The 12,744-nt window shown below is 38.8% G+C and overlaps 1 protein-coding gene across 6 annotated transcripts in view; it reads left to right on the top strand.

The window, feature by feature from the left end:
• CDH17 (cadherin 17) overlaps positions 1 to 12,744 on the top strand; it is a 44,218-nt gene that overhangs the window by 5,954 nt on the left and 25,520 nt on the right. For 4 of the 6 annotated variants that reach the window (XM_069086566.1, XM_069086570.1, XM_069086571.1 and 1 more), the window contains exons 3-9: positions 1,204 to 1,342; positions 1,997 to 2,155; positions 2,309 to 2,508; positions 6,240 to 6,371; positions 6,997 to 7,147; positions 10,687 to 10,902; positions 11,873 to 11,949. In XM_069086566.1, the coding sequence (XP_068942667.1) occupies positions 1,204 to 1,342; positions 1,997 to 2,155; positions 2,309 to 2,508; positions 6,240 to 6,371; positions 6,997 to 7,147; positions 10,687 to 10,902; positions 11,873 to 11,949 (1,074 nt within the window). The remainder of the gene's footprint in view (positions 1 to 1,203; positions 1,343 to 1,996; positions 2,156 to 2,308; positions 2,509 to 6,239; positions 6,372 to 6,996; positions 7,148 to 10,686; positions 10,903 to 11,872; positions 11,950 to 12,744) is intronic. The other 2 variants (XM_069086567.1, XM_069086569.1) reach the window with 2 other exon arrangements.

Raw genomic sequence — 12,744 nt, forward strand, 5'->3', positions numbered from 1 at the left:
TCTCCCCTCTTCCTCTCATCTCCTCCCCTCTTCCTCTCATTTCCTCTCCTCTTCCCTCTCTCCCCCCCCTCTCCCCCCCCCCCCCCCCCCCCCCCCCCCCCCCGACCAGTGCAACACCCCTGTCGTCCACCCTCATCTTGACTTCTCCCCTTGGCCCCCCGCCCCTCCCCCCCCACCTCTCTCCCTCTTTCTTCTTTTGGCTAGCCTAGCTACCCAGGTCACTTAGCATTTTTGGTATATTGCAAAGAGCACAAAAAAGGGAAACTCTATATATCAACCCCATTTCTAACACCTAACTAGCTATGTCAAGCTTCCCCTGCATCTCAATGGCTTCAGGTAGAGAATGGCAATCCAGACTTGACCTACTTCTTAGGGTTGCTGTGAGTACCAAAGGAGAAAATGGATACCAAACACCCTATACCTTGATGCTTCTGTGTATCTGTGATCTCATTTTTGGGCATATTCCTTCCAATGTAGATTGCTACCTACTTCATATCTTCTCATTCTGGTTATTTCTTGTCCATCTCCTTGTATATAAACCCCAATGAGGAGATGTCGGAGATAACCCATAGAGACCAGTGCAGCATTCAAGTTGTCCACCTACAATTTAAATTTTTCTTATGGTTCAAAGTTCATGTGAAAGATGCCGCTATAATGCTGCTACTACTGTTACCATTGTTACTACTATTGCTATTACTACTAACATTGTTACTAGTACTATTGCTGCTGCTGCTACTGTTACTACTGCTGTGATTGCTGGGGCTCACACTACCATTACTGCTTCTGTTACTCTTACTTCTACTACCTGTTTTTAGAGAATATGCCCATACTACCATGCTCCAAGTGCTACTGTTGCAATGATCCCGACCAACAAAAATAGTTAAATGGCAGTATTTATTTTTATTGCTCAAACTCCCTTATAGTCTGTTTATCACAGCAGGAATCAATCCCATAATGAATAATGGGATCTCTACTGCCATAGAAGTTGTAGTTATTTTGATGGAATCTTCTGATTTCATGCTATTTGACTTCTTTCCTATGGCATATTACCCCAACTGAAAGGTTTCTTACCTACCTTCCATAGTCATTGAGAGGCTCAAATGAGACAGTATATAAAATTCTTTGCAAGCTCTAATGTGCTATATAAATGCTATCATGATTATTATTATTAATGTTATTTTAAACATCTCCTTTCAATGTCAGGTAGAAGTCTTGGATGCTGGAGGGAACCGAGTACAGGGCCCAGTTCCTATCACAATTAAAGTTGAAGATATTAATGACAACCGTCCCATCTTTCTCCAGAAACAATACAATGGAACTGTAAGGCAGAATTCACGTCCAGGTAACAGACAGGGACAATGTGGGGCAAAATGGGTAGGAAGATCATTGAGGCCTGGGAAGCCACAAAAATGGAGAAGAGGGGGAAGGAAATTCATTTTAACCCAATTCAAATTCTGGGCACTGTGATGGGTACTGAGAAACAAAGACAAAAAAGGGGAGCAGTCCCTGCCCTCAAAGAGTTTTCCTTCTCTTAGATGGTGGGGGATGGAGTGAAAAACAGTATGTTCATTAATTAATAAATGCAAAATGTATACAAGACTGGAACAAAATAATGTCAGAGGTGAAGAGTCCCTAAAATTTGGAGGAATCTGGGATGGGGTCACCTATAGAATGAGGTCCTTGAGCTGAATCTTAGAGGAAGCTGGGAATTATAAACAGCAGAGGCAATAAGGTTTGGGCCAAAGAGGATCCTTAGATCTGACATTGTGAGCTGCACGAAGAAACAGTACTCCACTAATTCAGTGATAATTTTTTCCCTTCTGGATGGTATTAAAAAAACACCAGCAATATTATATTTCTATAAGATATTGCACTAACTTCCTGCCTCCTTCATTGCAGCCATTTAGGAAATGCTTGTCAAAATGAACGAATGAATCAGAGCCCCAACCTAAGGCTGGTGATTTTGCATATTTTCTTCTTGATTTTGCCTAAATAGGAAAGCCCTTCATATATGTCAATGCTACAGACCGGGATGATCCCACCACCCTCCATGCCCAGCTTTTTTATCGAATTGCTGTCCAGCTTCCCAAGATAAATGATGTGATGTATTTTCAAATAAACAACAAAACAGGTGGAATCTCCCTTACCCGAGCAGGTATGTAAAGGATATAAGCTGTCTTTTTCCTATGCCTCAAAAAAACTGAGGCATGAACACTAAATAACTGTGCTCCCCCCAAGGGGTCACACAAAATCAGCAAAGTGGACACAGTGACACCCTCCTGTTGTTTCTTCCCTTCCCCCTTTCCAGGGTCACAGGAATTAGATCCACTTAAGAATGCACGTTATGACCTGGTGGTTTCTGTGATGGACATGGGAGGTCAGTCGGCAAATTCTTTCAGTGATACTGTACCTGTGAATGTTGTTGTGGAGGAGAACATTTGGAAGGCACCAGGGACTATCACCATTAAGGAAAATTCTACTGAGCCTTATCCTATCAAAATCACTCAGGTAATAGTAATAATAGCTGTTTTCATTATCCCTGTTTTATAGAAGAGGAATTAGAGCTTGTGACTTGCCTAAGGTCATACAGCTAGTAAGCATCTGAGGGCAGATTTAAACTCAGGCCTTCCTGGCTCCAGGCCCAGCACTCTATTCACTCTGTCACACACCAGTTGCAAATATCTTATTAGTTCCTGCCTCTCCATATACAGAAGCTTAATCTCCCCCCACCCTGTGATCTTCAGTGAAACAACATGAATTGAGTACACTTTTGTGCATAGCAAAAAAAAAGAAAGAAAGAAGGAAGGAAGGAAAGAAAGAAAGAAAGAAAGAAAGAAAGAAAGAAAGAAAGAAAGAAAGAAAGAAAGAAAGAAAGAAAGAAAGAAAGAAAGAAAGAAAGAAAGAAAGAAAGAAAGAAAAGAAAAAGAAAAAAAGGCAAAGCACCGAAGTAAGTGAACCACATATTGTCTTTGCCATTTTGGACATTTACATACTGTAGCACAGGTAAGCTCTGAGGATCCTCATTCCAACTCTCAGTCCTACTGATGAGTCAGGTCCACAGGACTTCTGAGTTCTAGGGGGTACCCCTGAAGAGGTGGGAGGAGGGAATAAGTCCTTAATGCCATTGACTCAAGACCTGATGGGTGTGCTTTCCCCAAAGATTGTTAGTTGAGAATCGAGTCAGCTAGACTTTTAGAAGAACTTTTATTTTTTTCTTCAACTTTGTTTTGCTTTATTTTTCTTTCTATTTATATTGTCATGGACATTCCTTTTATAATTCTTCACTTTGCATGGGATCATATAAGTTCCTATGTTTTTCTGTATTTTTCATATTTGTCATTGTGTACAACATAATAATTTCCAATTATCTTCATATCCCAAAATTTGTTTAGCCATTTTACAACTATTTTCTACTTGGTTTATTTTTTTGCAACTACCAAAAAATACTTGCTATAAATGAAATTTTCTTTTATTCTTTGAACTCCTTTGACTACATCTCAAAATTCTTTTTTTTTACTAGAATCATAATCTTTAATTTATTTAGCCATTATTTGTAGATTCTGTTTTCTAGCTTTTTAATCTTTCTCTCTGCTTATGGTGTTAGAAGAGTTTTTAGAAAGTCGAGTAGCTTTTGGAGAGGGGTGTTTACACATATGGTGTAGTAATAATAGCTGGAAAAAAATCTCCTCCATCACCCCTATTGTCTGAGACATACTTCCCCAAGAATCCAGAGTTCAGGAAAAAAGTGAGCTTAAGCTTAGACAGCACATGGCAAATTTATTGCTCTTGGTTAATGGAAATCCTTTTCTCCCATTCATGGAGTGCTCAGGAAGCTCCCTTTAAGCATGATGAATCCATATTGAGTTTGTCCTTGACTCCCAATGCAGCTGTTTCCATGATCTGATCCAGTAATATGGCTAGGATATCAATGGGAGGATAGGAAATCTAATATCTGCTGCCCTTTTGAAGCTCAAATGGTCCTCCTCTTACCATAGAGGAGTAGAGAAGGAGACGTAACTGAGACCCTTCCTTCCCTACTTTTCTCTCCTCCCCACTTCCCTTTGTGATGCCTTTTCAGAGTGTGTTGGAAAGTCAAGCTTGCTTCAACTTCTGTAATTCTTGGGACTTGATGTTCCAGAGGGTAACAAAACCTTAAGGTCAGACTTTCTATCTGATGCCATTTAACTTTATCAAATAACTTTCAAAGACTTAGTCTCAAGGGTTATGATTGAAATGGACTGATCACCTACTTGATGTAAGGATGTAACTTGATTGAGTAAACATCACGTTGCTGAGCTTTATGTTGTAACAGGGTGCCATTATCTGCATGAGAGCATGTACATTCCACATAGTATATACCTGATGATGATGCTTTTTTTTTTTTACTACAATGTCAGTTTAGAATGATATTTCTTCTATTTATGTCCATTGTCTTTGTTTTGGACATGGCACCCCGAACATGATTCTGATCTTGTCAAGCAATAAGGTCTATAGATAAGACTGATTGAGAGCACAATTGTGTAGTGTTTTTTTTTTCAAAGTTTTCTGGTACCAATATCTGTTCTACCTGTCTTGTGTCCTCATGCTGACCCTTCACCTACCCAGGATCCCACTATATGATCCCTCACCCAGATTTATCTCCCTTTGGCAGTGATTCATAGTCTTCTCTACACCAAATCTTCAGTCAATGAACTCAGAGGAAGGAGTTGGTATAAGGCAAATAAATCACCAACAATTTGAGTGTTAATGGCTATTAATGTGTCACTTGTCTCAGTGGAATTTGCCAGGTAATTGGAGAGAATAAGTTGGCAATGACAGAAAGGACAATAATTAGTCCGGCAACTCTTTTGAGTATATGACACATTTCAAGTCTCATGGCTAACAGAACAGACTTGCTATTGAATTTTCTTGTCCATTTCAAAAAACCTTTTCCAGAATTTGGCATGCACTTTATTCCGAATCTTCTTAAGACTAAACATCTCGGGGAGGGATTTGTATTATTTACAGATCCATTAGCTTCCTTAAACATCTCCCAGGAGAACAGTTCAAAGTGTCCTCTGATTGTGTTTTTTTTTTTAATTCATATGTGGTGAATTTTGGAAGCCTATAGTAAGTCAGCACTCTAGTCCTTAAATTTTGCCTGCCACAAAGAACATTTTATCTCTCGTATAGATTGATATGAATCCTTAAACATCAGTTAGAGTTCCAAGATGGAGGGGTGAGGTGGAGGGGAGACAGGGCAAATACTACGTGTTTTAGATAGGTCAGACAGTATTATTTTGTAATGGAAAAAAATGCTTCTGAAAATGAATCCATCCCTGCCTTTGCAACAATTTAACCATGAAAGGTAAAAACTTTCTTCAGTCAGTCAACTGGTATTTATGAAATGCCTACTGTGTACCAGGCACTGAGTTAAGTGCTGGAACATCTTTGGTTGGAAGATAAATGTTCAGGTGCCAGTACACTTGTACATATGTTATATAGACAACACATACACAAGTTGTTACACACACAGCCATGAAAATACCACAGCTGTTCAATTTTTGAAAAAGCAAAATGATTAGGCAATAAAGAAGCATTTATTACTTGTCCCTACTATGCTATGCAATGTGGTAGATTCTGGGGACACAAAAATAGAGATGAAAACAGTCCCTCATGGAGCTTGCATTCCATCAGAAGGGATGTTACATACAAATAGTCATGTGCACAAAATAAATACAAAATAAAATGCAACGTAAATACAAGGTAGTTAGAGAGGGAGGGCACAAGCAGTCAGCAGGATCAGGAAAGCCTGCATGTAGGAAAATACTTGACACAACAAAACTGCAGCTTTTCAGACTTAAGAGGTGAAGTAGTATGATGGAAACAGCGCTTTATTTGATTAGAGCTGGAGAGTTTGGCACTGAGTCCTGCCACTGCTGTTTGGTACCTATGCTACCTTAAACAAGCCACAAGCTCTCCCTGGGCCTCAGTTTTCTCATGACTAGAATGAGGGCCTTGGGCTAGAATAAGGGGCATGGAAGCTGTGGTCTTGAGGCCACATATGGCCCTCTAGATTTATTCTGTGAAGTTTGGATTCAATCAAAGGGCCACAGTTGAGGACTTAGAGGTCCACATGTGGCCTTGAGGCTGCAGGTTCCCCACCCTGGGCTAGATAGCCTCTAAGATCACATACATCTCTAAATCAATGAACCTTTGCTTGCATTTCACAAAATGTCTTGTTGTTTGGGGGACTCTAGGTGCAGTGGAATGATCCAGGTGCCCACTATTCCTTATTTGAAAAGGAGTCGTTAACTCGATTCCCATTTTCGATTGACCATGATGGAATTATTTATGTGATTCAACCCTTGGATAGAGAAGAAAAGGAGTCGGTAAGTAAACCTGTAATGGCCATGAGTGGCAAGACATGGTCTTAACCAGGTGTACAAATTATAGCAACAGTGATTTTATTCTAAAAAATATTCTATATCCAATAAAAACTAAGTGACCCATTAGATGGAGTTTTGAACTTGGAATCAGGAAGATCTAATTTCAATTGCCTGACTTCAAACCTCAGACAATGACAACCTATGTGACCTTGATAAAGCCACTTAATTTTTCTTAGCCTCAGTTTCTTCATCTGTCAAATGGAGATAGCATCATTGTTGTAAGTTTCATAAAGGAAAACGTAGGTAAAGCACTTTGGAAACCTTAAAGTATTACATAAATTCAAGTCCTCTCCTCTTCCGCCTCTTTTTCCTCCATCTTTTCTTCCTTCTCCTTTCCCTCCTTAATCTCATTCTTTCTCTTCCTCATAGCATGCCATCTACTTTCAACAAGCATGTTTATTTTTTTTTTCAAAATCCAACCTTCTCATTACCCCTCCCTCTTCCCCATGTCTAAGAAAGCAGCACCTAAAAGGATAAAAAGAAATAATCATTTACTTTACTTTTCAGAGTGAGATGCAGGAATGAATTTTATATAAATTTTATCCTGACTTTGACTTTCCTGTTTTAGTATGTTTTCTATGCAACTGTAAAGGATGAGACTGGACTACCCCTAGCAAAACCACTAGAAATTCATGTTGAAGTTACAGACATTAATGACAATCCCCCTGTTTGCCCTGCTCCAGAGACTGTATTTGAGGTCCAGGAAAATGAGAAAATAGGTAAGGAATGATTATGTTATTTTCAGAAGGATAATCTAATTCCATGGTCCCTGTTGAGCTATTTGCTATTCCCACTTACAAAACCACATACACGGGGAAAATGAAGTAGTAGAAATGTACTTGTAGCAGAAAATGGATTAAGATTCTGGTCCTTTTAAATATAGGTGGTTATTCAGTGACTCTAAAAATATTTTAATATGTTTTATTGATTTTTTTTTTACTTTATGTCAGCTACATTTCCCTATGTATTCCTCCTTTTCTCTTTCTTCCAGAGAACAATTCCTTGTTACAAAGACTTATGGGAGAAATATAGTTGAGTAAAATTAACCAAAACATTTTAAAATATCTGGCATTATAGTGGTGTTCTATATCCATAGTTACCTACTTATGCAAAGAAGGCAGGGAAGTATCTCATTTCTTCTTTGGGGCAAAGCTTGGTCATTATGATTTCATAGCATTCAATTTTGGTTTACTTTTTATTCCATTTTCATTGTTGTAGACATTGTGTATATTGTTTTGCTGGTCCTACTTATGTCACTTTGAATCAGTTTGTATAAGTCTTCCTATGCTTCTTTGCATTAATCATATTTATTGTTTGTTACTGCACAGTAGTATTATGTTCTATCTATGTATCACAATTTGCTTAGTCATTCCTTAATCAATGGACTATTTAGCTTCTACTTCTTCACTATAAAATATTTCTTCTAATCATAGAATTTATATCTTGAAAAGAACTTTGAGAGGTCATTTAGTCAGTCTACCCTCCAGTCTTCTGTCAATATCACACTTAAACCATGTTGAGTTATTACTTTAACAACATTAAAAAAAAAAAGATTCCTGGGAGAAACAAATCTACTCCTTCTCTCTGCTCCTTCCTCCCCCTCCAGTAGCACATCACACTGTTTCACCAATCCTTCTGAAAAGATGCAGAATGGTTTCATTCTCCAAATGATTTTACTGACATTCTACACAGTGGGTTTACCTTCAAGTTCTGAAATGATGCTGGATTCTGAAGCTGCTGTACATCCTGCATAAGAAATATCTTCCCACCAATTAACAAAGGACTTATTTACCTTTTGCTTCCTAGCTCAGAAGCTCAGTAAGAATGTATTTCTGGGGGCGGCCAGGTAGCACAGCAAGTAAGAGCACCGGCTCCAGTGTCAGGATGACCTGGAGATCGAATACCGGGATCAGACACTTAGCACCCACCCAGAAACACCTGGCCGTGTAACCTTGAGCAAGTTGCTTAACCCCAATTGCTTAGGGGTGGCCAGGTGGCTCAGTGAGTGAGAGTACCGGCTCCAGTGTCGGGATGACCTGGGGATCAAATCTGGGCTCAGATACTCAGCACCACACCCAGAAATAACTGGCCATATAACCTTGAGCAAGTTACTTAACCCCGATTGCTTTAAAAAAAAAAAAGAATGTATTTCTGTACTGAAGAGTAATAGACATGAGATGTTAGGAAGTTGTTAGGCTGAATGGGTATCACAGCAAGTTGAATTTATGATCACTTGTTATGGAATGTCAAAATTTCCAACTGACACATTTTTATCATGTGCCTTTCCTTTTTCTTTAAAAGCAGGGATATTTTTTCATGAGTGCAAAATAGTCTTGTGCTATTTTAATTTGCTTTCCTTTATATTTGAAGATCTTTCTCTTGATGGCTAACAGAATTTATTGTTTCTCAATGAAATTGTTTGGTTTAATCACCATGTGTTTTGGAGTTTACAGCCTTGGTTTTTTTTTTCTGGAGGTGATTTATGGATTCTTTTAATTGGTGCTTTGTTTTCTGTGTTCTGAAGTTCTGGGCAATTTTCTTATATTATTTATTGCATTATGGTGCTCAGGTTTTTTTTTATTTGTCTTGTTCTTCTGGGAGACCTGTAATCCTTAAGCTGTTTTGGTGCATTCTGTCTTTGAGATCAATGTATTTTACTTATATGGAGAACATGCTTCCTTTTAATCTTGTTTTGGCTTCTCTTCTTCCAATCATTCAACCAACCCACATTTATTAAGCACCTATTATGTGCCAGGTATTGTGTTAAGTTCTGAGAATACAAAAAGAGACTATATACAGTGTAAATAGGAAGTAATTAACAAGGGAAAGAACTAGAATTAAAGTAATGCTTCTAGATTATCCTTTATTTCCATGTATTTGCATTCTTAATCAGTTATCCTCTCTTTTATGTCTTTGGTGAGACTTGCCACACAAATTCAAGTTTTCATATTCTGTCAATTATTCCTGCTATGCAGGTCACAAATTCTACTCTCACAATTATTATTTCCTCTTTTAAACCATTTAGGAATATCATTCTGTGTTTCTTTGCTCTCTTCTGTATCTACAGGGTCTTCTGCCTCATCAGGTGTTGGATCATTTTCCTTATCTTGCAAGATTTATTCATAGATGCCTAAAATCTCTCCTTAGCTCTGAAGGCCACATTTCCTTCTGCTGTTAACGTCTTCCCTCTTGGTTTAATTGCTTTTGTTCAAGGTCTTTAAATTTTCTTCCTATTGAGATCTTTGGCAATTTCAGCCATTTTCCTTATTTTCCCCTATTGCTCACTTTCTGATTCAGTTTCCTCTAGTGGCAGTTTCCCTAGAGGCTAGATCTCAAAGCATCTCAGCCTCCTTGCACAGTGATTCACAGTTCAGTAGTTTAGGTCTCTGCTCCAAATGACTTCTGGATCAATCAAACTGACCCCAGCTAAATGTTGGGCTCTTTCCCTCAGGCTTAGTGGAATGCCATGCAACCTCTTCCCCCCTCCTTCCATGCATTCTACCCCTATTCCTTTTATTCTGTGACCCAATGACACTAGTCAGTTTCATGACACTATTGCAACCTGAGAAATTTTCTAGCATTTGGAATTTAGATCTCCATGGCACTAGAAGTGTGAATCAGCATATAGAATTGTGCTTTACTACAAGGCTGGACACATATCCTGCTTTGTTCTCTCTCTTCTTCCTAGAAAGATGAGCTCTATTATAGCATGAAATGTTGCCACTGGGGCTATCATGGCCTGAGGAAATTTGTGCCACTTAAAATTTGACTCTCTAAGACCCTGGGAATCTTCACTGGGGAGGCTCAGGGTGTAGAGTTGAGCCCTGTTGTTAAATCAGTTTATACAGCCTTGCTGCTGGGATTGGTGGGCAGTGAGGGAAGAAGTGCTGAGTCAGTGTTCATTAGGAGTTAAGGAAAAATCCCTAATTTCTCATACCTTCTCTGCTGTTAACCCACTGAATTTTTACCTTCTTTGTTTCTTAGTGTCCTAGATATGGCAACCACTTGAAACTGATTTTTCTCTGTTGCAAATTCCTATTTTGGAGAGGTTTGAGAGGATTAGTGAAAATGTCTAGTCTTCTATCTTCCTGGTCACCTGATCTAGAAGTCCCAAGCTCATTTTCAATATTTTCCAAATACATATTAGTTCAACTCAGCTCCACAGTTTCTTTGGTATTCAGTATTTTTGTTGGAGAAATAGATTGGTTTTCTGCCTGAGACACTCTAACTGATTCATTCCATCTTTTGGTCTCCATAGGTAGCAATATTGGAGCTTTCCTTGCCTATGACATGGATCAAAAAAACACCGTCAATAGTTTTTTACAGTATGAAATTGTGGAGCAGAGTCCCTTGCTTCCAAGTGATGGCCTCTTCTCTATTCAAATCATTACTGGAATTATACAGTTAGCTAAAAGATCCTTAAGAAAGCAAGACCAACCTCAGTATCATTTGAAAGTGCAAGTATCAGATCCAGGTGAGTGTCTTCTGACCCCTAAATCCAGAAAAGAATTCAGAGTGTATTTCCTGTGTTGACTTCTGGTTGTAATTGTATTCCTTGTCACATTTGCTCTGTGATTTTTTTTTTAATCACAATTTTTTTTTTTAATGAAGAGAATGATGGCTGCTATCCTTGGGGCCTAGGTGAGAAAGTGAGCAAAAAGTCAGTCACTTTGCCTCATTCTTCTTCCTCTTCTGGTTTAGGAGGGCCTTCCTTTGTGAAGAAAGAGGAGAGTTAGATCTTTCTTTCCTGCCTTATTCTCTTTTTGTAGATCAGAACCAAACTTAAGGGGAGAATTCCCAGACTTGAATATAGCAGCAGAGGAATTATCCTCTACTCAATATAAACAAGAAAAGGGTTCTCCCCTCTAGGTTTACTACAGCTATCTTTCCATTTCCTGGGTCCAGTTCTTCTCCTCATGCCATTGAACTCAAGTTGTATAAATGGGAAATGCATATTTATTATAGTCCTCTCCCCTCCACCATCACTGAGTGGAACCTGTTCTGACTATGTGCAACATCCAGAAAACCTGAGAGTCAATCAATTTGTCAATCACCCCAAACATTTTTGCATTTAAAGAGAACTTACAGAAAGTTAACATTGTGCTAGCCACCAGAGGAACACAAAATAAGTAAGGGTGAGACAGGACACCTGGGGCAGCCAGGTAGCACAGTGAGTAAGAGCACTGGCCTCAGAGTCGGGATGACCTGCAATCGAATCCAGGCTCAGATACTTAGCACCACACCCAGAAATAACTGGCCGTGTAACCTTGAACAAGTTACTTAACCCCAATTGCTTAAAAAAAAAAAGACAGGCCACTTGAATGCCTGTTAGCAATGGAGTTCTGTTAGTTTCTGTACCCTGGCAGTCTGGATGTTCCTTAATGGTTTGGGCAAAGGGATTTTCAGTGAAGGTTTTACGTGACATTGCTTTGTTTGATTTTCAGCTTTCAAGACAATCTGCAATGTGACTGTAAATGTTATTGATATCAATGATCAGATCCCCATTTTTGAAAAAAATAATGTGAGTATTTGCTGGAGCCTTTCTTTTCTCTTATTTCCTGACAATGATTTTTGGAACAAAATATGGGATGAAAAAACATCCTGAAGTCACACACACACACACACACACACACACACACACATGAGAAAACTCAGATATAGCAGTTAACTGTAGTAAACACATCAGGAATATGTGCATTCCTTTTGGTGAAATGCCTAGTGATCATTCTTTTTTTATAAACAGTACAAATATAAATTCAAACTGGGCATGGTAGCACATATACTTTTAATCCCAGCTAGTGGAGAGGCTGAGGACAGAAGATCTTGAGTTCAAGAGCTGTGAACACTAGGTGGGCAATGGCTTTTGGGCATCCTCAGCACTAAGTTCAGCATCAATATGATGAGCCCCCAGGAGTGGGTAGAACTACCAGGTCACCTAGAGAGAGGTAGACCAACCCAAATTAGAACATAGAAGATCAAAACTCCAATGACAGTTGGGCCTGTGGATAATTCTTCTATTTACAGTCTAGGGGAGATGGGGAAACATAGTCTTAAAAAACTAAAATTGGGGTGGCTAGGTGGTGCAGTGAATAGAGCACTGGCTCTGGAGTCAGGAGGTCCTGAGTTCAAATCTGGCCTCAGACATTTAACACAAATACTAGCCATGTGACCTTGGGCAAGTCACTTAACCCCAATTGCCTTCCAAAAAGCAAAAAAAACAAAAACAAAAAACTAAACTAAATTAAAATGCATTCAAGTATAGCATTCTGTATATATATATATATATATATATATATATATATATATATATATATAT

Source organism: Petaurus breviceps, unplaced genomic scaffold, assembly GCF_028583685.1.
Source record: "Petaurus breviceps papuanus isolate PSGF00001 unplaced genomic scaffold, PetGlider_PUasm1.0 179, whole genome shotgun sequence".
Classification (NCBI taxonomy): Eukaryota; Metazoa; Chordata; class Mammalia; order Diprotodontia; family Petauridae; genus Petaurus; species Petaurus breviceps.